We start from the raw sequence: 25443 nt of genomic DNA, 5'->3' as shown, positions 1-25443 counted from the left end.
GAGCTGCAGAAGCGAATCACCTGCTCGTACGCGCCCTTCATGAAGTAAACTCCAGCTTTGTCCTGGAGACGCAGCAGGAAGAGCAAAGACACGTCAGAGATGCTGATGATGCAGAACACAATATTAAACTTTGACTTTTAGGATTTCAGCTTTAATGCTGCTGTTCAGTTTCTCCCTTGGTGACAAATCCACAGGAAACACTAGTGAGAGAAACCCGAGGAATGTTTGAGTCTTCGTCCATGAACGCTCACATCCGAGTCGCAGTAACTCGGCGTCAGCTCGCTACCTGCTGCAAACACGGTCCAGAGTGTAGCAAAACCCATTTTCAGTTAGTATGTTTAATTATTTACTTTTTTAAGACCGTTGTTGGTTTTAATCTAGCTTAAACCAAACCGCTCCGCTGGATTTAGCTGGCGAGCTGATTAGAGAGCCGATCAGAATCCAAGTCTGTGATTGGTTGGTTTTGTTGCACATTTGTAACGCTGTACAGAGATGTGGAGAGCAGGACTGCAGACGTCTGTGAGCACACAGAGCGGCTGTTACTGTGGATATTAGCAGTTTTCTTCGCTCAAAGTAATTTTCTCCTCAAAATGCAACTTTGTACTTGCAGCAGTGATTTCTGTGGGCTCAGGGCACAGGCACAACAGTAACACCATGACAAACATCTAAGGATCTGCTGGAACATCACAGAACATGTATGAGCAACGACTCCGGCCGTGTTTCTGCTGCCGGCGTCCTCTAATGACATCGGAGCATCAGAGCGAGGATAAAGGGTTAATGTGAGCAGCTCTTCATCACAGACCTGCTGCGTGCGGTGAACGCAGCGCACGGCCATCCACTTCTTCTCCGAGCTGAACGGATGCTCCTCCACCCGCACGTACTCGCGCTGCAGACCCTCCAGCCCCACCTGCAGGACACGGAGAGGAGCACAGCTCGTCACACAAACACCTCATCGCTCATATTCATGTTTTTATCTCATCTGGTTTATCATCAGCTCAGGTTCTCCAGCTCCTCCTACTTTTAACTGTTTGTACGCTTCAAACAGTCAGAGGGGGAAAGGGGGAGGAGCTAAAACAGCTGGTTTCAGTCCAGTGTGAGACAAAGAAGGATCGAAAAAATGAGCCCAACTGGTCTGATTTCAAGACTTCGACGACCTGCTCAGAGCGTGGCGCTCTGGGTTTTACCTTCATGGCGAGGGCGATGAGCGCTCCTTCTGTGGGCCGTCCCAGCACGTTGTGATTCCTGATGATGGAGTCGTTGCACACACAGCCGACCTGTCAGCACACACACGCTCAGTAAACCCGGGTTCAGAGTTCAGTGTGAAGATCTGAGCTGAGACACGAACGACCTCACCTCCACAATTTTGCTGATGGACTGACACGAGAAGCCGTGGATCACCTCTCCGTTCAGCAGAACTTCCCCCTGCCCGTTATAGCCGACGCCGGTGACCTGCAAGACAACACCGAGGGTAAGATAACAAAGACCTGCGACCTCGAGACACTGGAGGCAGGACCAGAAGGTCAGCGCGCACTTTCGTGGACTTGTCAACGTGTCGATGTCGCTCTGCTGAAGCCCGGGCGGTTCGCACAGAGCAGGGCTTCAGTGTTTGCTTCAGCCACAGACACACAGCCGTGACAGAGCCTTCGCCCTCATAAAGTATCACTCAAACACAGCTTCAGCCCCCTGACAGGTGAGGCCAGTGACCCTGCAGGCCTTCAGCACCTTCCCATGACCTCTGACCTCCCTGCAGTGAGCAGAACCGGCCCTGACCCAGTTCTCCCAGTATGCCAGCTGGGATTTCCTCATGGATTAACCGGGTCAGTGAGCCCTCTGCAGACTCTGCGTTACAGCTGCGATCAGGCTTCAGAAGAAGCCGCTGCAAACCGACGAGGAGGAAGAGGGCTCAGCTTTCAAAATAAGAGCATCAGCCTTACAACAAGTTACAGTGATTGCTTTGTTCATGTGATCTTAAACTTGGCTTGTTGGGTTGCGACTCACGTGATCTCCTCTCCTCCTTTTTGACCTTTTAGAAGGTGAAAATCAGCCGTTTGGGTCAAACTGGGACATTTGCACTGATGCCGTTTCATGTTCACCGTCTCTCAGATTAAAATAACAGACACCTATGAAAAACAGAAAGCTGGTGTAGATGTAGGAGGCCGGCAGCTTCAGTACAACTCATCGACTGTCTGAGGAGCTGCAGACGCCTCCATCAGGTCGGCTGTGGGGGAGTCTGACAACTCTGGGTGCACGCCAGGGCCCCAACACTTTACACCAACATCTACAGTCTCATTTAATCTGCAGTCTCACCGATACTCCAGGTTCCTGCAGCGCCACCCACAGGACGCCCTGGGGACGCGTTTCAAAGCCTCCTCAAAGTCCACAGACTAGTCGGGGAAATTCCCAAACACCCTTAAATATCCCGGACAGGATAACGACGTGTCCACTGATCCGAGACCAGCAAACTGATCGACTCCACTGAGCCCATAAACTCCGAGCGAGCAGACGGAGCCTGAACTCGAGTCCTCTGCAGAACACGAGCTTCACCCTGATCGCACAATCAACCACCCGCCAGCACCAACATGAAGCCCAGCTGTGTTTGGTAGCCTGAGGATTTAAAAGCTGACCCTGTGATCACGCTGTGGAGGTTTCAAAGTGTGAGAGGAAACGGCGTGGGAGTCTGACCTCAGCGTGCTGTCCGTCTGACGTGAACAGCTGAGTGACCGTCATCTCGTTCTTGGTCAGCGTCCCCGTTTTGTCCGAGCAGATCACATTACAGCAGCCTGACGGGGAAAACGGCACAAAGGTCACCAACGTGCAGCTCACAGAAGGTCGGGCTGTGCATGACCGTTTCCGTCGCATCACGACGTACCCAGAGTTTCCACGATGGGAAGTTTCTTGATGATCGCTCTTTTCTTCACCATCCGCATCACGCCGAGCGCCAGCGTCACAGTCACCACGATGGGTAAGCCCTCTGGGATGGCAGCCACAGCCAGACTGAAGGAGGAGAGGAGGAGACAGTCAGACTTGTTTTATGATTTACATGCTCACTGAAAAAACGCAGACAAACCCAGAAAACATTTGTGTTTCCGTTTGCTCTCAGTGTTCACGGTCAGCTTCCCAACTTCCCTCTAACAGGAATCACCTGTAACGTGCTCCCGCCCCACAGCGCTAACTTTCCTCTCTCGCTTATAAAGGCGGCTCTCCTCATGCTAACGTCACTAACAGCAGGCGGTGTGATCTCATTTATATGGAGGCTGCTCCACCTGTCGCACTGAGACCGAGCTCGCTCCTTCAGGTGTCTTCTTCACTCACTATGTGTTAACAGACCTCTCTGCATTGAATCATATCTGTTATTAACCTCTGTCTCTCTTCCACAGCATGTCTTTATCCTGTCTTCCTTCTCTCACCCCAACCAATCACAGCAGATGGCCCCGCCCCTCCCTGAGCATGGTTCTGCTGGAGGTTTCTTCCTGTTAAAAGGGAGTTTTTCCTTCCCACTGTCACCAAAGTGCTGCTCATAGGGGGTCATATGATTGTTGGGTTTGTCTCTGCATCTATGAAGCGCCTTCAGAAGACTTTTGTTGTGATTTGGCGATATATGAATAAAATTGAATTGAGGTGTTTCACGGCTCTGTGCACCAAATCACACAGCAGACTGTGACGCTCGTGTCCTTGTCTGTGGGTGGAGTCACTCTCCTGGTCGCATCATGGATAGCTATCAGGGATAGCTCAGTAGGTAAAGTGGTCGCCCCATGATCGGAAGGTCGGCGGTTCGAATCCACTTAACGGCTACCCTGAGGTACCCCTGAGCAAGGTACCGTCCCTACACACTGCTCCCCGGGCGTCTGCTTAGTGGGCTGCCCACTGCTTCACTGAGTGAATGGGTCAAATGCAGAGAAAAACAAGTAATTTCCCCATGGGGATCAATAAAGTATCCATTATTATTATTATTATTATTATTATCATGAACCCAGCGTCACAAACCTGCTGCTATCACATCGCTGCACTCAGCTATAACCTGATAAACACAGAAGAGGAAGCAGCTGCCTCGGTTCAACCAACAACCAAACAGAAGCATCACTCAGGGTCACCTGACACCGATGGTGAACATGTCCAGGAGACTCTTGCCCTGCAGCCAGCCCACCAACATGATGACGCCTGAAACACATCAGAGACAGACTGAGCGCGGCGTGCAGACGCCATGGCGATGGAGAGCAGGACACAGCAGCGGGGAAGCTCGCCGCACACACGGCCCCTTACCCACGGCGTCTCCTCGTAATCACACGATCATCATAAACTCACCGATGATGCAGAAGGAATAAAGCGACAGCTGCTTCCCCAGCAGGTCCATGCTCTTCTGCAGAGGAGTTTTAGGAGCCTGACAAAGCAAACAGATGTTTCATGAACACGGCACCTCTGGCTGGAACAACTGTGACATTTGTATTGAATTATATTCAGATTTCATGCGGGAGACCTCACCTCCTCTGCCTGCATCATCTTGAACACCTCCCCGAACTCAGAGTTCTCTCCGGTTCCAATGACGATGCCCTGAAGAACATCAGAACACCTTTCAGCAGGTAAAACTGTCTAAGCATCGTTGAAACATCAGCTGCAAAAGCTTCAATAGCAACAGCTGCAGTTCCTCTGGTGTCCTGCTGAGGCAGCAGTGAGCCAGCCTGATACAGACCGCTGTGTATCCTCCATCATAACACCTGTCCTGTCCTCTTTAAATTGCATTCATGCTTATGTTTGCATTATTAGGGGCGTGGCCAATTTGACAGGTAGATGGTGCACGGGTGGCCGTAGCTGCTGGCTTCACCTAAGCTGGACCTCTGGACCGTGTTTGTGATGTCGGAGCCTTTTTAGTGACATCATGTGACCAATAACATGCCTGCTGTGAGGTCACTGAAGTCTGAGCTGTGAGAGGGTTTTGATTGGATGTTAGTGATTAGCAGGAATCTGTGTCAGCGCTCCACGGTGCAGGTCCCTCTGCAGTCGTGTGTGCGCTGTATTTCTGCTCACACTCTGTAGCGTCGGTCGCTGCTGTGCTAACGGGGGCCCTCCCACCCGAGGGATTAATAAAGTCTCATCTAATCTAAGCTCTAATCATTCTGCCGGCAGCCACTAAGATGACGGTTACAGTTTTCTACAACCACGGCGGCGTCCTACACGCCGTCTGTCACCACTGAACCATCGATATGAAGGAGGCGGCCACGTCATCACTTCCTCACACCGTCTGCAGCCAGAGTCTCAGCGCACACTTCTTTCCTGTAACTTCACCGTCTGTGGAGCAGAAGAAGAAGAGTGAGCTGCTACCTTGGCTTTGCCGTAGCGCACCAGCGTCCCCATGAAGGCGATGTTGCTGCGGGAGGCGATGTCTCCGTTGGTGGATGCTGGCTGGTGGGCGGTGGACTTGGTGCAGGGCGTGGTCTCCCCCGTCAGACTGGACTCATCCACTGACAGGTCTGTCGCCTGCGAGGGTGGAGGAGACAGATTTAACTCCAACCAGGAGGGATACTCTGACCTTTAACCTCTAACCCTGCTCACTAAAGCCACCATTAACCATTAACCCCACCCCCACCTCAGAGCAGGCGGCCATCTTTACACGACTGCAGCTGCTCTTAATGAAGGTTCACACGTTTCCCAGTGAAAGTAGAGGCCTCAAAGTACCGCCTACACCCGCCTACGCCCACCTACGCTCGCCCCGCCTACACCCGCCTACACCCGCCCCGCCTACACCCGCCTACACCAGCCTACACCCGCCTACGCCCGCCTACGCTCACCCCGCCTACACCCGCCCCGCCTACACCCGCCTACACCAGCCTACACCCGCCTACGCCCACCTACGCCCGCCCCGCCTACACCCACCTACGCCCGCCCCGCCTACACCCGCCTACACCAGCCTACACCCGCTTATGCCAGCCTCAGGGATACGCTGTCACTGGGATTTGTTGCACGTGGTGAAGATGCAGGACGAGTACCGCGGCGACCTTCTCTTTGTTCTGATGTCAGTCTCACCTGCAGTGAAGCAGGGAGCTGCTTGATAATCAGAAACTCCCCGTGGACTTCCTGTTGGACAGGGGGCGCTCTCGAGCTCGCGCTGCGGAGCGGATGAAAAACCTGAAGTTTGTGTGAAAGTTTTCTTCTGCGTGCAGAAGCCGCAGCAGGCTGGAGGTGGAAGCTGCTGCTCGCTTCATGCCCCAAACCAAAATGGAGGCTCGTGGTGACGCTCACCATCTAAACCTGCACCTGCAGTCTGAAAACTTCCACAAAGAAAAATCTTCACACACAAAACGTACATTTTGATTCGTGCTCGAGAGCGCCCCCTGCTGAGGGGTTTCATTTATTTATGATTACACTGCAGGCCTGATCAGAGGGCGTTCTGCTCCCGTGTTTGCAGGAACCTGATCGCCTGTGATCGTTCATCCTGAAAGAATTTAGTTCCTTTCTTGGAAACGAGAAGCGCTCAGCTTCCAGCAGACATCTCTGCTGTCCCAGAATCCCTCGCTCCCTCACGCCCAGGCTGACACAAACCTATCAGTGTTTTTACCTCGAAGAGACGGAGGTCAGCCGGGACCTTCTCCCCCACCGACAGGCAGACGGTGTCTCCGGGAACGAGCTCTCTGGCCAGCAGGTGCTCCAGGTTCCCCTCCCTGACACTGAGGAGGAAGACAGCAGGGGAGAGTGTTTACAGTCATGCTCCTCCCCTCCCTGCGCGCCCTGCTGAGGAGCGTCAGGGACACAACACATTAATAATTCACTTTTTGAAAATGTGCATGGATGAAGTTGAAATTTGTGGAATGAGGTCGAGTGTGTGGATCCAGCTCCGTCCTCTGTCTCTGCCAAACGTTCGCCACGACCCAACTGTAAACCCCGATGAAGAGTGGATCATCGGGGGAAACCGTGCTGCTCAGGTCGCCACGGGAATCTCTCGTTGCTCCGACATCGGCGCATCGTTGGCCAGGATTCAGTCTCAGCTTTCAGGGAAACTCTAAGAAGTTTCTCAGAACATCGCGAGGAGTGAAATTAATCCTGTGACCTCAGGCTGAGAAGAACAATGCTGTGTGTGCTCGTGCTCACAGTAATGTGAGTGCTGGTCACACAGTGTGCCAACAGGGGGCGCTACACGGTGTGGCTAGATGGAGCAAACAGACACACACACTCCTTTAAACTGATTCATTTATGGAGTCAAATTTCTGGATTCTTGGCTGTGAGATGACAGAGGAGCAGACTCCGTGTCATAACTGCTTATTTCATTACAAACAATCACAACTAGGAGACGCGATGTTCTCCACAGACGCGATCCATGCAGGAGGACGAGGCAGGAGACCCCCGCCCACTCTCCTGAAGGAGATCAGGATCAAACTCACCAGTGACATTCTGGAGGGACGAGCTTCCCCAACTCCTCCAAAGATTTCTCTGAGCGATACTCCTGCACACAAGACAAGACAACAGCTTAGCTTCATCACACACAGACACACAGACAGACACACACACACACACACAGACACACACACACACACACAGACACACACACACACACACACACACACACACACACAGACAGACACACACACACACACACACACACACAGACACACACACACACAGACACACACACACAGACACACAGACACACACACAGACAGACACACACACACAGACACACACACACAGACACACACACACACACACACAGTGTTGTTAAAGAGTAAAAACAGGACGTACCTGGACGAAGGCGACCGTCACTACGATGATGATGGCCTGGGGGGGGGAAAGCACAGACTGAACTTTGAGGTCCAACACGAGTTTTTAAATTCTTCCATCGTTCACAATAAAACCCCACAGCTGTGGAAACCCCACTGACACTGAGTCGTTCAGGGTTTATTGAAGATTTCAGTGAATGTTTGCGACATCAGAGCTCAACATCGTTCATCTTTTCCTTTCATCATAAAATATATTCCACATTTCCTTTCAAATTAAAAGCACTGTTTGTAACCTCTCACCTCTGCATTTATGTTTATTTCCTGTGAGGCGGAGCTTTGGCCTCACAGTGGCCCGTCTGCTTTCACAGTCATCATATCTGAATGTGATGACATGAATAAGCTCTTCATCATTTCTGCTTGTTCACACGCTGAGGTGGAGTCAGACCATCGGCTGACCTTCTGGCTGCTGAAGCTCTGCGTCCGTTTGGAGGATTAAAACAGAAACCTGATCAAACATCCTGAAGGGTTCCCGGAACGCTTTAATTACCCGAAGTCTGAAAGCAAACAGCGATGAAGCTGTTTGTTCGCCTGCAGCCGGCCTGCGTGTGCACAGGGACTCACGTTTCTTCTTTTACGAGGGTCAAACTGTGTGTGCGTCACTCAGACTCTCCATCTCAGACCTCCTCTCTCTGCACATGAATCCGCCTTTGGTCCTGCCGTACGTACTTTATGCTGTCAACAATGACTCCAGCATGCAGGACGGTTTGTCACTTTGTGTTGTGCGTGCGTGCAGAAACAACCGGTAGGATGGAACACAGCGCCAAACCTTCCTGTTCAGGTTTTACTTCACCGATGCAGATGAACTCGATGACTTTAGGTAAATGAGACCCATCTTCTGTGATGGACCTGACCTGGTTGTAGCTGAACGAGAAGCGTGCAGATGTTCAAACGTGTGCAGACGGGCTGCAGAGAAGATCGCACTTCTTGTTTTTAATCTGTGCCTGTGGCGTTCCACCTCTCTGTGACGGTGCACGCTGAGCTTAAGGTGAGAGGAGACAATAACAAGCACGCGCCGTGCTGACCAATCGCAGAGCAGCACTGCCTCACAGGACGGCTCAGTCACTGACCCCGTGACCTTTACATGTAAAACTTGCTGCATTTGAGTCACTGAGTCTAAGAACACAGAGCTGCTGTTCCACTCCGCTCCTGCCATCTGAACTTTGACCTCGTTTTTGTATCAGACAAACAGCTGTCGTGTGTAACCTCGTGTGGAGGACCTGCAGGTTTCAGAGGACGCCTGAGCGCCGCTGGTTACCTACCACCGTGATGCTGATGGCGTCATCGAACTGGTGCATGATGATGCTGATGACCGCCGACGCCAGCAACAGCAGGATGAGCGGATCTTTGAACTGCAGAGAGACACAGGCTGAGGTCAGAGGTCAAGTGTCACATGATTACAGACGTTTGGAGGACGTGTTCTTTAACAAAGACACTTTTTACAGCGTGGACGCTTTCAGCTTCGCCGAGTTTGCACATTTATTTCAGCAGCGCGGGTAAATCGAACGAGTCATCACAGGCGGGATCAGGCGAGTCGGTGCAGCTGTAAACGTGTGTGGTTGGCAGCTGAAGGACAAACTCTTTGGCAGCTCGTGTCTGGACTGTGAGGTCAGCGTGATGTCAGAGCGCCGCAGCAGCTGCTACTCGACTCACTGCAGGGCTGGCGTTTGTTTAGTGAAGGAGCGACTCGAGCGTGTGATCGCAGGAGGACACGCGCTCAGATTACAGCAGATTACAGACAATAGGTGTGTTTGTGAAGCCGTCCAATCAGCAGTCAGGAGCGATGACGAGGCTCTGACCTTCCTCACCCTCATGGCTCACATCACACGGTTCTGGTCATGTGACCTGTGACCCTCTCTTTCTGCTTGTTCAGCACTCAGGAATGTGAAGTCAAACGGAAACTTCTGCACACGTCAGCTGATGTGGTTTACATTTTTCAGACATCCAGAGTTTCTGCTCCTCGCTTGGACTCGAGCCGACAGCTTCCTCCCGTCCTCTCCGTCCGCGCTCGCTTTCTATATTTAAGCTGGAGCTGCTGGAGGCCTGCAGCAGCTCCATCAGTGCTCCGACTGCCTGCTGCCGTTTCCCCTTCAGTTATTTTACCTGATACTTTCAGGGCTGAAAGAGGTCATGTGCCCTCGTCAGCTGGCTCGTCCAATCAGCAGCGCTTGAACGAGGCCCCTGATCTGTTTCACAACGCCGCGCTGTGGCGGTGACACGAGCTCGAGACAGAAACGAAGAACGCTACAGGATTCAACCTCCTCCTTTGTGCAGTCACCACAAACGTGTCAGTCCTATTAAAAAGGTGCGAGCAGCAATGAGGTCACGGTTACCACGGTGAAGCGCGTTTACACCTTACACGTGTTTCTAACATGGCTGTGAGGCGACGAACGTGTGCCGTGCAAAAATAAATCTGTGTTCTTCCACTGACGTGCGCGGGTTAACGCGGCGGCGGAACAATGACAGTCGGGAACACGGCGGGCCTGCAGACGCGTTTCAGGCTCTGGATAAAAATAGCGTGCTGGGTGACTCTGCCGCTGCACGTTTGAGGGACTCGCCGTCACACAGAGAGAGAAACAGGAAATGGCCTTGAGTGAGTCTGCGTGTGATGCGTGCGTTACCTGTGACAGGTACTTCCTCCACAGCGGCTCGTCCTCGCTGATGTCGAACTCGTTCCAGCCGTGGTACGCCCTCCGCCGCCTCACCTCCTCCTGGGTCAAACCCAGCTGCAGGTCGGCCTGTGGGCGTGACACGCAGCGGCGCTCAGATTACCGTTTCAGAGACGAAGCTCGCACAGAAACAGCACGACGTGTCTCATTGGCTCAGTCTAAGTCTGAGGATTTTTAATGGCGTCACCGTCGTTCTCATGAACCGATCAGCTGAGCGCTCTCTGAGATAAACGTGACGAATGTCAGGCTGAGAGGCGCTCGCCTCCTTACCTGCAGGACACATGCTACTTCATTGACGGGCAGTTCACTGGCTTTTCTGGACGTCAGTACTGGGACCATGGTCTCATCTTCACTGGAGGGTTCTCCTTCGGAAAGCTGAAACAGGAAGAAGACAGAGAGACTGAGACTGCAGCAGGGTTCCTATTGAGAGCTGCTTCTCACATCCAGGCCTGGACAACCTCCACCTGCGAGCATCAGACAGCGACGACGGCGTCTGTCGGGCCCACAGACTGCACCGAGGTTCTCCGTGAAACGGATCACATTCCTCCACTTTTACTCGAGCAGAGCTCTGCTTTCCACAAAGAGTCAGGGACCTCTAAGGTGGGAGCACTCGTGACTCGCACACCTGACGTCCAGCTGTGCAGGTAAGTGTCTGAGTGATGACACAGCTGTGACCTCTGGGTGAACGCTGTCATCTAACCTTTTATGGATGACTTCAAATCCAGTTTCTCGTCAGCTGCTGTCAAAGATAATAATCCACAGAGTCACATTTCAGGACTCTCATTACTGCAGGCGTAATGCTGCTGGCAGATGCCAGGAAGTAACCAGAAACCTTTCACAACCAGGGCCAAGACATATGTTTGTTAATAAAAATGCTTCAGAAGGCACCGACACCACCCACAGGGCCAGAAAGACTGCGTTTTAGGTTTTACTTTAATGAACTACAAGAACGTACGGCAGCACAAAAGCTCAGAGGAAATGAGGGGAAGAGGACCAGAATGACTTCCAAAGTAAAAGCACATCTGCACTTTGAGTTTATAATCTCCCCAGGAACCTGCAGTTCCTCTGATGTCCACTAGAGACCGGCTCTATCGGGAACATCTGAACTCCGAGTCGATTCTTCATGAAATAAATGTGAGGAGGGCAGAATTTAGACTTTAATGCCACCAAAGTCAGGAAAAAACAAAGGTTTTGTTTGTGGCAGCTTCCGGCGGGATTAACGGCGTGACGCGCTGCAGGTTTACAACATTAGGAAATTGCTGCGGTGCTTCAGTGCAAACATACTGTCATAAATTACGCTTAAATAGACATGAAAAAATAAGAATAAGAATTAAAGTGAAAGATATATACATGAGTGCAGGTGGTGATCAGTGCCAAACATGGAATGAAGCAGAGAGGTAAGGAGGACAAACTGAACATCGAACAGCTTCGAGCCTCCTCCACCATCGGTGCTTGTTGTCATGCATGATGCTGATCACTTCCTCCCAGCAGGCTGCAGGTCTGAGGACGAAGGCTGACGCAGAGGAAACCGACAGCAGGAAATGGGACAAAGGCGACAGCGGCGCCGTGGTGCAGGGTTTAAAGCCGAACAAAGAGCAGAGAGGAAGTCGATTCTCCTCCCAGTCAGCAAGAGCAGCTTTTTCAAACACCTGCACAGGTTCACAGGAAGTGCACCTCATCAAAGACTCAGTCCGAGTTAGAATTTAGAGCTACTTGAAGAAAACTGTCGAGAGTCGGCCTCAGGCTGTCCTGCTCAGCTAACGCGGTGGCTAGCATTAGCTAACAGCATCCAGGCCGTGTCAAAGGTCAAAGTCCAGTTTGGGCAGATGGCTTCAGGCCGAACGTTAGCTCGTGCTGCCTTACTACCACAGACACGAGAGAGCGACGAGTCTCTGATGCCTGTTCTTACACCTGAACTCGTTTATGGCCCCACCTGAGAGTCGTGACTCGGGGCAAAGTCTCACCATAAAACTGAGTGACGTGTTTCTGGTCCCAGGCCAGCTGTGCAATATATGTGCACCTGCACTCACCTGCCGGCTTAAAGCTTTGACCTGAGCCTGGCAGCTGCAGGCCTGTGAGGGGACAAACAGCCAGCTGTGTGCAGCTGTGTGCAGCTGTAACGGCGTGAGAACAAGTCTGTCCCACAGAGGTGGAGGAACTCCCGGCATTTCTCATCTGCTTTCAATGTTTTCACAGTCCGAGCTGCCGGGCGGCTCCGGCCGGTAAACTGCGGCTCGAGAAAGTTTTCCACGCAGTGGCCGAATGCGATGAATAAACTGCACGTCAGCAGGAAGTGCAGCCAACAACACGAAGGTGTCTGCGGCTGATTAATGCTGTGACCCAAGCAGCAGACTCACAGGTGCATTTAAGACCACACGAGACCTGAAAGTGTCAGAAAAGCTGAAATCAGAGTTGGAACAGAAGCAGCTGGTACGGCAAAGCTACAGCGTTACGCCCGATCGTCGCTCCTGCAGGAGATGAAACACCCGCCCCCAGCCTCCTCGTACATACACTTCTGTTATCAATTTGAAATGCTACGTTGCCGCCTTCTCGAGTTATCGTGGTCACAAAGTCAGGTGTCCACGCGCCTGCCTGCCCAGCGGGGTCACATGAACACCCCGACACAAACATCGGCGCTGCAGCTGAAAGCCGACCGCAGTCTGAAGGCCGATTGGCATCAGAGTCGAGATTATTCAGGAAAATATCGAAACCTTCATTTTATTTGAGATCAAATCACGTTTACTGTCGCATCACACGTGCAGGTACACTGCTACATGTGAGTGAAATTCTTGTGTGCGAGCTACATTGTAGCCACAGCCACCGTGGGGCGCACTGACAGAGGCGAGGCTGCCGGACACTGGCGCCACCGGGCCCTCTGACCACCACCAGTAGGCAACGGGTGAAGCGTCTTGCCCAAGGACATGACGACCGAGACTGTCCGAGCCGGGGCTCGAACCGGCAACCTTCCAGTTACAAGACGAACTCCCAACTCTTGAGCCTCGATCTAGAAGCTACCACTCAGCAGAAGTGCACACTGTTCTGTGAATCACCTGTCATCACCTGCCGGCCTCCTCTGCCTCCTTACAGCTTCCTTCAATCAGTCAGCTTTACCTGAGACCCAGGTGTGCAAACTTCCTCTCAGCATCCACACACAGAGCTGCCCCTAAAAACGTTTTGCTCTGCAGACAGAGAGAGGAGCAGCGATCAGCTGAGAGGATTGTATCTGATTAGCAGTGAGAGCAGCTTAGACGACCATCCTGCTGCCTCCTCCTCACGCTGCTCCCGCAGGACGGGAGGGTCACTGCAGTCTGACTCACTTAAACTAAACGCAGACCCTGCTGTCAGAGTGTTAGCGCCAAGGTCACTGCTGATGTCACACCTGAGCAAACACGAGTAGCATCAAAGCATCATGTGACCAAAGAAGTGATTCTGACGTCCCCGAAGCCCGAAAATCTTCAAACGCCTCCTGTCACCAGCGTGACAGGAGGCGTTACCTGTCTCACCTTTGTTGCTGCGACTCGTTTGACTGCTGATTTTACCAAATGCAAACACCAAACAAACTGAAACGCACCCGACCTCTACACCGGGCTCAGCCACGCTTCACTACCATCTGACATCATCAGCTGACATCATCATCATCAGGTCAGGTTGGCCGACAGGAGACAGCTGCAAACAGCTGCAGTCTGACAGCATCCCTCTCACAGAGACTGTGGAAGGTTAGCAGACACTTTCAGTCTGAGGTGTAAATGCAGATTACAGATTACAGCACGGTGCCATCAGCCTGACGGTTCCACTCAGCCAGTGATTTTCCTGCAGGAAGCCTGTAGAGCGCAGATGTAGAACGAAACAGCTGTGGAGTCACAGACATACGACAGGTCTGAACGCCTGACAATCTCCTGACGCAGAAATACATAAAACTACAGTGAGAAAAAAATGATGTTACGGGATGAAACAGACACTGACAAAGTTTAACTTTGAGGACACGATCATCACATCCCCAGATTTGAATAATTTGATAACGAATCCTGTGATAATAACATGCTGTTGCTGGCTGGCGATTCCCACGTCTGTGTGAGGCTCACTGAGCCGTCAGAGTTCACACACAGCGAGCTGCGGCTGAAGTCCGATTTCATCGTCGCTCTGCAGGACAGCCGCGAGCCAACGCAGCGAGCTGGAGACCGTGGATAACTTTCCATCAACAGCAAGAGACGAGACAAACGTCAGAGTGTCCGTAACTCATCCTCCACCAGCCCAGGCTCAGAGAAGCTCAAACACGTTATAGCTACGTTATACATGTTAATGCGTTACAGTGAAGCGTGAGGAGCAGGAGGAGCACTGATCAGCTCTCTCAGCGCATTTTTAAACAGGAGCAGTGACGCTTCACCTGGCCTCCAACCACAGCGCCTCAGGAAGGTGGTGGTGTTAAAGTGAGCTGCTGCTCCATTGGCTGTTTGGTCAGTGATGCGGTCGCAGTTTTTCGACTTCATCAGGGTGGAACTCCAGCTGTAATCTAATAACTGAAGATGGGTGGAGTCGCACCATCAACCCTCAGTTTTCCCTCTCAGCTGATTTCCACACACACGCACACGCGCACGCACACACACATGCGCACGCACACACACGCGCGCACACACACACATGCACACACGCACACACACGCACGCACGCACGCACGCACACACACATGCGCACGCGCACACACGCGCACGCACACACACATGCACACACGCGCACACACACACGCGCACACGCACACACACACACGCACGCACACGCACACACACACGCACGCACACACACATGCACACACGCACGCACGCACGCACGCACGCACGCACACACACACGCACACACGCACGCACGCACGCACACACACGCACGCACACACACACGCACACGCACGCACGCGCACACACGCACACGCACGCACGCACACGCACGCACGCACGCACGCACACGCACGCACACACGCACGCGCACGCACGCACTTAAATGCAGACCACGGAGTGTAACCGAGCAGTATATCGGACACCGGGATCACCACGAGGAAAAGCACAGACACACACACACTGACATGAACACAAAGGAATAACAGGAATTTCATCCTGATTGCGTGTTTGTATCATCACTGCAGGCCGTTCACAGAACACTCGCTGAGGCTGGAGCCTCCGTGTTCGACGTATTAACCCTTTGTTATCCTCGGTATGAAACCTCCTCCCTGCTCTCCTTCAGTTTCACGTCTTTTCTTGTTATTTCTGACATAATGTGTGTTTTGTGTGCGAAGAATATCTGAGACTTCCTGCTCTTTGTGTGGGCTCATGTTTCACAGGCCTCTCTTATCTGGTTAAAGCACCGAGCTGAACTCTGGATGTCGGCCGGCTCGGTGCCAAACGGGCCGTTAGCTGCACGCCTCGCTGGCTGCTGGTGCTCATTTCACTTCCCGAAGGATCGACGGACTCCAGCGGAATATCAGCAGAGCTCCACATCGCTGCATCGCTTCCTCTAAGTTAATGACGGGCAAAAAGAGAAAGTAGGTCGGACCCGACAGCCGGCGGTGACTTTCAGACGAGGACGTGATTGAATTCATTAAAGAGAGAAGAAGGTCTGTCCACAGAGGAGGACGGGCGTTTATTTCTGGACCGAAGTGTGCTGAAAACATTCACAGATCAGACGCGTCTCGTTTCACATCCACAGGATGGAGTCCGCTCACGTTTGAAACGGGACGGCAGCACTGATCCCGAGCGTATAATCAAATGCAAAGTGCAGCACAGCAGGCCCGCAATGACCGATGACCTCGGCCAGTGTCAGCCGGCGTGCTGCAGGTGAACCCTAGACCAGCTCCGCCCCCCGGTCTCCCCGGGTCTTTTCCTGCGTGTCATCTTCCTTTTTTTGGTACCAGTACAGGTTTTATTTTAGTTATCGGCGACACCTTGAAGGCCGGTCCGAGGAGAAACAAAGATTAGGGACCGCTGCCCTGACCCGCTCTACCACCTGACCCACAAACACTGACTTCACTTCAGTGTCACAGGAAATGCTGCGAATGCTCTGACCGACTCCGGTCATGTGATTGCTGAAACAGAAACGTTAATAAAATGTCTGATGTCACAGTCGCCATCAGTTAAGGTTTCTCGCCCAGCGCCACGACGGCGAACGCTGCTGGTGAATTTATCTCTTCTTGTTTAGCTGCTCGTCAGCGTCAACCTGTCAGACACCAGGATCAACCCGAGGAAAAGCACCGTGGGAAAGCACACGCAGCGCTGCGTCACTGACACCACCACAAAGGAATAATGGGAATTTTACCCTGATCGACTGTTTTTGTAATCACTGGAGTCCCGTTCACAGACTCTGGAGTCTGACGTCTGAACTCTTTGTTCACATGAAGCCTCGTCCTCGCTCTCCTTCAGTTTCATCCCAGCAAATAGAGCTGGGCGATAGAACGATAACAATATGTATCGCGATATAACTTTTACTCGATAGAGAAATTAAGCTATCGCGATAGACCTCGCCGGTCTTGTCCTCTTAAAAAAAAAAAAAAAAAAAAAAAAAAAAAGGTCAGCCAATCCAAATTAAGCAGCGCAGAGCCGAACCAATCACAGCCGCAGCATCACGTCGCGTGACTTGTTACGTACAGCACAAGTGCCAAGCTGCACGTGTTTGTTTGGGAAGCAGCCAGCGGGTAATGGAGGAAATGAGTGTGCCGACTAGAAAAATCAACCGAGCGTGACCGAAGAGAAAACAGATGACGGTTCCAATGCCGGAGAGATTGTCGAACGGAAGAGCCATAGAAGTTCCGTAGTGTGAAGGTATTTCAGCTATTTCAAGTCTGACAAAAACAGAGTAGCGTGCACTGTAAATTGTGCCGAAAGCAAGTCTGGAAATACAATAAACTGGTGCATGCGTCACACTGTGCGCCACGTTATTGTTTCGGTGAAATGAATTTCTACAATACTGTTAATTCTACTCTCTGCAGTGTTTAAATGCTTACATATACACACAGTTACTGTCCCTCCACACATACGACTCGGTTCTGCTTCTATGCCCCAGCTTTGTTTACTTTTTCCCACCGAGGCTTCTAGACTTCTGATTGGCCAACATTTTGGCACGGTTAGGAATCTAGCGCCACCTGCTGCTTTGGCATGTTCATAGCAGCGTTTTCCTTCATTTCTGCCTTTATGTGTGGACGGGATTATTTTTTAAAACAGAAACGGAAAATCTCCGTTTTCAAAAATACCCGTGTACGTGTGGACGTAGCCTCAGTCTCTGACTGGAAGCGCTGATTCGTCATTCGGCTTTTGTCAGACTAAAGTAACTGTTACAACTGTTTGAAAAGCTCAGCTATACAACAAGGAGAGATTGAGAATTTCCTTTTAGTTCTCAGTTTATTGGATATTGACAAAAGTTAGTCAGTTTTGTCTGTTCTTCTGTAAAACAAACTAAGATTTATTTTTAGAATTAATATTTTGTTTCTAAGTGGAATTGACAATTTAGTCTGTTTCGTTTGTTCTATTTTGAAACTTAAACGCTTTAGCGGCTGCCTTTTGTGTAGTTTGCAATATTTGCCTTTATTTATCTGAAAAAGTCTCATGTTCCTTAAGTACATCTACCCTGTTGAACTTATTATGGGAAATAAATATTTAAATAAAAACAAGCTGCTGATTATTTCACATTTTACTTGTGAGCAACGGCACATTTAAATCTTACAAATATAGTTATTTGGCTTATATCGTGATAGATATCGTTATCGCCTGAAATGAAAAGAACATATCGTGATATGAAAAAATCTCATATCGCCCAGCTCTACCAGCAAACACGCAGAGCTGCTGCTGACACTTTGTTACAGGAAGGTTTTATTTCCACTTAGATGCTGTCGGCTGCTCTGCACTCGAGCTTTATTTGTTATTAAAAGCATTCAGTTAAAAACGAGTTACAGACACTCGGCTCACGTTTGCAGGTGTAGATGGGCGGGGCAGCACTATGAAGCTCTGGGCGGATGTTACCTGACACGGACCAACAACCTGCTGTTCATCAGCCGACCCCAACGCACCCAAGCTTACAGGACGCGGGCTGTGCAGGTTACCGTGGTAACCGAGGAGCAGGTACACTTAACACGACCTCAGTGTTTATGATTTCCATCCTGAACGCCGCCTCACGGCCCAGCTACCGTCTAATTATCAAGCTGCTATGGCGCCGCTGCGTCGCACTGAGCGTGTTCGAACATGGCAGAAGAACAAACACACCTCCACCCACCTCCACCCACCACGCTGATCACCGGCATCAGTCTGAAACTGTAAATGAACCTCTGTCACAGCAGCGACCCCACCGAGAGGCTCGCTTCAACTCTATCTGGAGCCAACACTGAAAATAAGACAAAGTGACGCCTGTTCACAGATGAGCCAATAAAAGCTCTCGTGAGCCGCTGAATCAAAGGCTCAGGTGGTGCTGGTGGGGTAAATGGTTGTAGGTGAAGCTATCAGTGATGGAGCTCACGCACCACTCGGTTTTCCTCCAGACTCAGCACCACGAGCACTTCTACTACAAAGACGAGCCAATCGGAGCTGAGCAAGACCTCCGAATAACTACATCACTCAGATCAGTTTACACAGCTCCGCCCTTCATCAGGGTGGAGCTCCAGCTTCAATCTAATAACTGAAGACAGGTGGAGGCACTCCATCAAACCTCAGCCTGAAACATCACAGTTTTCACAGCTGATTAGCACACACTCACAAGTCACTGTTGATACACGCACACACACACACACGCACACACACACATGCACGCACACACACACACACACACGCACACACACACACATGCACACATGCACGCACACACGCACGCACACACACACACATGCACACGCACACATGCACGCACAAACACGCACACACACGCACACATGCACGCACAAACACACACACACACGCACACATGCACGCACAAACACACACACACACATGCACACGCACACACACACATGCACGCACACACACACACACATGCACACATGCACGCACAAACACACACACACACACACACATGCACACACACACATGCACGCACACACACCTTCTGTGACCTCGCTGTATTGACTGCACTTTCGGCAGCAGCCACAAAATTGATTTTCCAGGATTGATAAACCCAAACGACCGGTCTGAACCGCGGCGCTGCGCCGCACTGATGAAGACCGCGCTCAACTTCACCCGAACCTGCCTCAGCCCGTCCGCACGCAGCTGGTCAGCGACACCAGAACCACAAAAAAAGAACTGTTACAAAACTTTTCAAAAACAGCGGTTTGAGTTAAAAATATTGAAGCTCTGAATATTATCAGTGAAGAAAAGTTACAAATCTTAAAGAGCAAATCTACGTTTTAAAATACACGCGGACGAACAGAGAGCCGTCTAAATCACAGACGTCACATGACTTTTCTTTGAGAAGAAAGCAGTAAATTTACAGAGCGAGCCAATCGTGAATATTCTCAGGGAATTAAAAACATTCATGAGGAAATCAAAAAAATCTTTCAAGTATAAAATCACAAGAAAGACAAAACCTTTAAAGTCACCAAAAAAGTGATTTGTCACCAGACACAAAGGTCCACACTTCCATCTAACCAATCACGTCAGTTATTCACACCACACCAGCCGAGGACGTTTTGCTTTCAGTTTCCTGCTGTGTGGGCGGAACGGTTTTTACTATAGAACCGGTGTTGCGACCGGTTCTATAGTAAAAATAATAAAAATAGATCCTAACAAAGGAAGCAATCACACCACCAGCTGGGTGCGGAGCATCATTCCAGTGTCCTGACGCATCAAAGCTGTGCGTGGATGTTTTAGCGGGTATGACAGGTATGTGCAAAGGCAAATTAACACAATAACTCCAAAGAACCAAGAGAGACGGTGAAGACACGATCAGAGGGGCGGCTGTTTTATTACTTCGTTATTTACTGGTGCTGTATCAGGCTAATGCATGTATTCTCCTGCAGCCTCATAACTACAGTCACATAAACACGCTGCCATTTTTAGGCTCCTTTATTTTATTTGACCTGAAATATTTTTTTTATTGACTCTGCGATATTAAATTATGCTACTTATTACTTAATTATGTTTCAGCAACATTAAATTTAAAAACTGTACTTTTGAGTTAAAATATATATTTATAATTTTAATAAATGACAAATTAAAAAAAGCATGAACATTTTTTTGTATCGAAAAAATTTCGAACCGTGACACCAAAGTATTGAACCGAAATATGTGTGTGTGTAATATATATATATATATATATATATATATATATATATATATATATATATATATATATATATATATATATATATATATATATATATATATATATATGCAATGATACTCGTATGGATATTGAACCGTTCGATACAGTGCTTTCGGTTCGGTACGCATATGTATCGAACAATACAACATTTTTAATTTATTTTATCAACTTTCCTTCTGACGATGCTGTCTGTGTTGAGCGCTCAGTGGATCTGCGCTCGACAGTGCAGCCTAGGCGGAGCAGTCGAGCGCAGATTCACTGAGCGCAGCGCAAGCTAGCAGACAGAAGCTAAGCTCTCCTTGCAACATGGCAAACTGAACCTCATTCAGATCTGGCGTTTGGAACTATTTTGGTTTTCATGTGACGTATGACCCTGAAGGTAAGCGCGTCATGGACTAAAGTAAAACAGTATGTTGGATGTGCCACGCAATGCTCAATTACATGGGTGGGAACTAGTGTGGTAGCGCAGTTAGCTCGTTAACGTGTTGGCCGTCCAGCCCCATGCACGGGGCGATCGGCAGTAGCTCGTTAACGGAGATTTGCCGTGTTGTGGCGTTAAGGTCATTTCAACGAGATTAACCTGAAAGCACTAGTGGGAACACAACGAATATGACTGCACATTTACGCCGACATCATCCTAGTGCAAAGACAAAAACAACAAGCATGCTACAAACTTTACCCGAGTCATTTAGACAGCCGTTAGCACAGGATTCTCCTTATGGGGACCTGATATGTTTAATATGCTGCTGAGAATATAGCCCAGAAGAAGCGGATAGTAGAGCTTTTATTTTGGAAAGAGACATTTCTCTGTAATAAACTCTCTTTTCCAAAGATGAGGGATTCCTCAATCAGATACAGGGCTCGCAATATCGCTAGCCCCACGTCCTGGGGCTAGCGATTTTTTCAGTCGGGCTACCAAAATCTACCTCTGCCCTGCCCGTGGGGCTATTGTAGGAAGGAAAAATATATGTCAATGCTTTTGCATTCTTTCAGAAATGTAGCTGGGTAATTATGTCATTGGCATCGGTGAGCCTCTGTCAATATGTGACATATTGCAATCGCGTTTGAATTTGCGCTTGTTTTTTTGCTTTCACTTTGCAATCGTGCGAACTGTGTATAGAGAGCGACAGCACTGATCTGTGAGTGATGATAATTTGCGCACCAATTCCTCTGACATCGTCTTATTAATCGGTGTTGCGACCGGTTCTATAGTAAAAATAATAAAAATAGATCCTAACAAAGGAAGCAATCACACCACCAGCTGGGTGCGGAGCATCATTCCAGTGTCCTGACGCATCAAAGCTGTGCGTGGATGTTTTAGCGGGTATGACAGGTATGTGCAAAGGCAAATTAACACAATAACTCCAAAGAACCAAGAGAGACGGTGAAGACACGATCAGAGGGGCGGCTGTTTTATTACTTCGTTATTTACTGGTGCTGTATCAGGCTAATGCATGTATTCTCCTGCAGCCTCATAACTACAGTCACATAAACACGCTGCCATTTTTAGGCTCCTTTATTTTATTTGACCTGAAATATTTTTTTTATTGACTCTGCGATATTAAATTATGTTACTTATTACTTAATTATGTTTCAGCAACATTAAATTTAAAAACTGTACTTTTGAGTTAAAATATATATTTATAATTTTAATAAATGACAAATTAAAAAAAGCATGAACATTTTTTTGTATCGAAAAAATATCGAACCGTGACACCAAAGTATTGAACCGAAATATGTGTGTGTGTAATATATATATATATATATATATATATATATATATATATATATATATATATATATATATATATATATATATATATGCAATGATACTTGTATGGATATTGAACCGTTCGATACAGTGCTTTCGGTTCGGTACGCATATGTATCGAACAATACAACATTTTTAATTTATTTTATCAACTTTCCTTCTGACGATGCTGTCTGTGTTGAGCGCTCAGTGGATCTGCGCTCGACAGTGCAGCCTAGGCGGAGCAGTCGAGCGCAGATTCACTGGGCGCAGCGCAAGCTAGCAGACAGAAGCTAAGCTCTCCTTGCAACATGGCAAACTGAACCTCATTCAGATCTGGCGTTTGGAACTATTTTGGTTTTCATGTGACGTATGACCCTGAAGGTAAGCGCATCATGGACTAAAGTAAAACAGTATGTTGGATGTGCCACGCAATGCTCAATTACATGGGTGGGAACTAGTGTGTTAGCGCAGTTAGCTCGTTAACGTGTTGGCCGTCCAGCCCCATGCACGGGGCGATCGGCGGTAGCTCGTTAACGGAGATTTGCCGTGTTGTGGCGTTAAGGTCATTTCAACGAGATTAACCTGAAAGCACTAGTGGAACACAACGAATATGACTGCACATTTACGCTGACAGCATCCTAGTGCAAAGACAAGTGGAAGCAGACAAAAACAACAAGCACGCTACAAACTTTACCCGAGTCATTTAGACAGCCGTTAGCACAGGATTCTCCTTATGGGGACCTGATATGTTTAATATGCTGCTGAGAATATAGCCCAGAAGAAGCGGATAGTAGAGCTTTTATTTTGGAAAGAGACATTTCTCTGTAATAAACTCTCTTTTCCAAAGATGAGGGATTCCTCAATCAGATACAGGGCTCGCAATATCGCTAGCCCCACGTCCTGGGGCTAGCGATTTTTTCAGTCGGGCTACCAAAATCTATCTCTGCCCTGCCCGTGGGGCTATTGTAGGAAGGAAAAATATATGTCAATGCTTTTGCATTCTTTCAGAAATGTAGCTGGGTAATTATGTCATTGGCATCGGTGAGCCTCTGTCAATATGTGACATATTGCAATCGCGTTTGAATTTGCGCTTGTTTTTTTGCTTTCACTTTGCAATCGTGCGAACTGTGTATAGAGAGCGACAGCACTGATCTGTGAGTGATGATAATTTGCGCACCAATTCCTCTGACATCGTCTTATTAATCGGTGTTGCGACCGGTTCTATAGTAAAAATAATAAAAATAGATCCTAACAAAGGAAGCAATCACACCACCAGCTGGGTGCGGAGCATCATTCCAGTGTCCTGACGCATCAAAGCTGTGCGTGGATGTTTTAGCGGGTATGACAGGTATGTGCAAAGGCAAATTAACACAATAACTCCAAAGAACCAAGAGAGACGGTGAAGACACGATCAGAGGGGCGGCTGTTTTATTACTTCATTATTTACTGGTGCTGTATCAGGCTAATGCATGTATTCTCCTGCAGCCTCATAACTACTGTCACATAAACACGCTGCCATTTTTAGGCTCCTTTATTTTATTTGACCTGAAATATTTTTTTTATTGACTCTGCGATATTAAATTATGTTACTTATTTATAACTGTTAATAGCCTTTAACAGACATAATTATTTTTCCCGAGGGTCTGAGAGGTTTTATTTTCTGACGTTATTAAAATATTTTACTTTATTACACATTAACTTGAACTCAACTGCCGCTGTCTGGGTGTCATTCCCCGCACACAGACACACATTATAACCCACAGTCATCCTGTCAGGATGACATTTTCGTAAGTTTTTGATATTTCCATACTCGACAAATAACCCAGGTTTGTGCTCTGGGATTATTATAGTTTATTATATGTATATAATAATTTATTGTACTGGCATTTGGTTTTATTTACCTGTATATTTATTAACAGTAAGACCCGTGTTATTTTATTCCATCTCCGTAATAAGCCTAACCTGAATCGGCCATGGCACGCCTGTACTCTGATAACGAGCGCGGAGCTCTCGCAGTGTTAGCCTGGCTTAGCCTGCTAGCTGCCCCGCCGGTGAGCTCACGGTGTCCCGGGGACGGCGGACCTGGCCGCTGGAAGCCTCGGACACTCACGACGAACTCAACAGCACCGACTGCCGCTGCCTGGGTCTCATTCTCCGCCATGTCAGCTCCAAGGGGCTAACTTACGTCAGATTCCCCGGTGACAGCTACAGGCTAACAGACGCTATCAGCGCTCCTCTCCCGGAGACAAACTAAGCAAACAAACCCGACGCCGGGCTGCTGTCAGCTGCTACGGACAGTTACTGAATTCCGGAGGGTTTCATCGCGGGAACCGTATTTGATTCATGGGCTCGGAGGTGGGTTTAATGGCATTATGAGCCGCCATCACGACGGAAAAGTGAAAATTTGTAAAACTTACCAGCAGCTCCCGTTTCTTCTGCATCTTCCGTGAAATCCCGGAGCGGAGCGTCTTCTTCCGACAGAGGAGCGTCCACCATGCCGCACTCACGGGCTCTGCTCCGCGCTTCCGGACACCCTTTCAAAATAAGACCGGCAGCGGAAATGGGCGGTCCTCTGACGGATCTTTCAACAACCGAGGTGTTACTGCTTTCAATAAAAAGTAAACATCAGCAGCGAAATAAAATCATAAACGCGGAGGCTGCAAACAGGCGGAGCGGGGAGGCCTAAACCACTTATTATATCAAAATAAAAGATACAAATAAAAATATATCGACTAAAGCAGCTACACCAGCTCCTGCACTGAAACTTAATTAATTATTATTATTAATTATAAATTAATTTTTTATTCTAATGAAGCTGCGCTGCAATTTTTCAAGCATTTTCTGAATTTGCTTATTTCATAAGTATTACACCTCAGCGTGTGCCTGTTGTATACTTGTTTTTATACGGTTTTAAGTATAAAACAGGTAAGATGAGAATTGACTAATGGCGAAGTAGTGCTGTTTTTTAAGGGCA

At 49.1% G+C, this 25443-nt stretch overlaps 1 protein-coding gene across 2 annotated transcripts in view; it reads right to left on the bottom strand.

Moving 5' to 3' along the window:
* Window positions 1–25033, bottom strand: part of atp2c1 (ATPase secretory pathway Ca2+ transporting 1) — a 31239-nt gene extending 6206 nt beyond the window's left edge. Inside the window, exons 1-17 of one of the 2 annotated variants that reach the window (XM_080895786.1) lie at window positions 24887–25033; window positions 10703–10807; window positions 10385–10501; window positions 9026–9115; window positions 7729–7764; window positions 7371–7432; window positions 6551–6659; window positions 5317–5472; window positions 4480–4548; window positions 4303–4378; window positions 4092–4158; window positions 2870–2994; window positions 2683–2780; window positions 1354–1449; window positions 1185–1274; window positions 803–907; window positions 1–62 (exon numbers count right to left, since the gene is read on the bottom strand). The exon at window positions 1–62 is cut by the window's left edge and continues 95 nt beyond it. In XM_080895786.1, coding sequence (XP_080751912.1) covers window positions 1–62; window positions 803–907; window positions 1185–1274; window positions 1354–1449; window positions 2683–2780; window positions 2870–2994; window positions 4092–4158; window positions 4303–4378; window positions 4480–4548; window positions 5317–5472; window positions 6551–6659; window positions 7371–7432; window positions 7729–7764; window positions 9026–9115; window positions 10385–10501; window positions 10703–10807; window positions 24887–24910 — 1487 coding nt within the window. In that variant the 5' untranslated portion in view covers window positions 24911–25033. Of the gene's footprint in view, window positions 63–802; window positions 908–1184; window positions 1275–1353; window positions 1450–2682; window positions 2781–2869; window positions 2995–4091; window positions 4159–4302; window positions 4379–4479; window positions 4549–5316; window positions 5473–6550; window positions 6660–7370; window positions 7433–7728; window positions 7765–9025; window positions 9116–10384; window positions 10502–10702; window positions 10808–19498; window positions 19518–24886 lie in introns of those variants that run through there. The other variant, XM_080895787.1, reaches the window with a different exon arrangement.
* Window positions 25034–25443: the final 410 nt, after the last annotated feature.

Source organism: Rhamphochromis sp. 'chilingali', assembly GCF_963969265.1.
Source record: "Rhamphochromis sp. 'chilingali' genome assembly, chromosome: 11".
Classification (NCBI taxonomy): domain Eukaryota; kingdom Metazoa; phylum Chordata; class Actinopteri; order Cichliformes; family Cichlidae; genus Rhamphochromis; species Rhamphochromis sp. 'chilingali'.
Note: the sequence above shows the minus strand (reverse complement) of the source record. Positions and strands in the feature narration are given on the sequence as shown.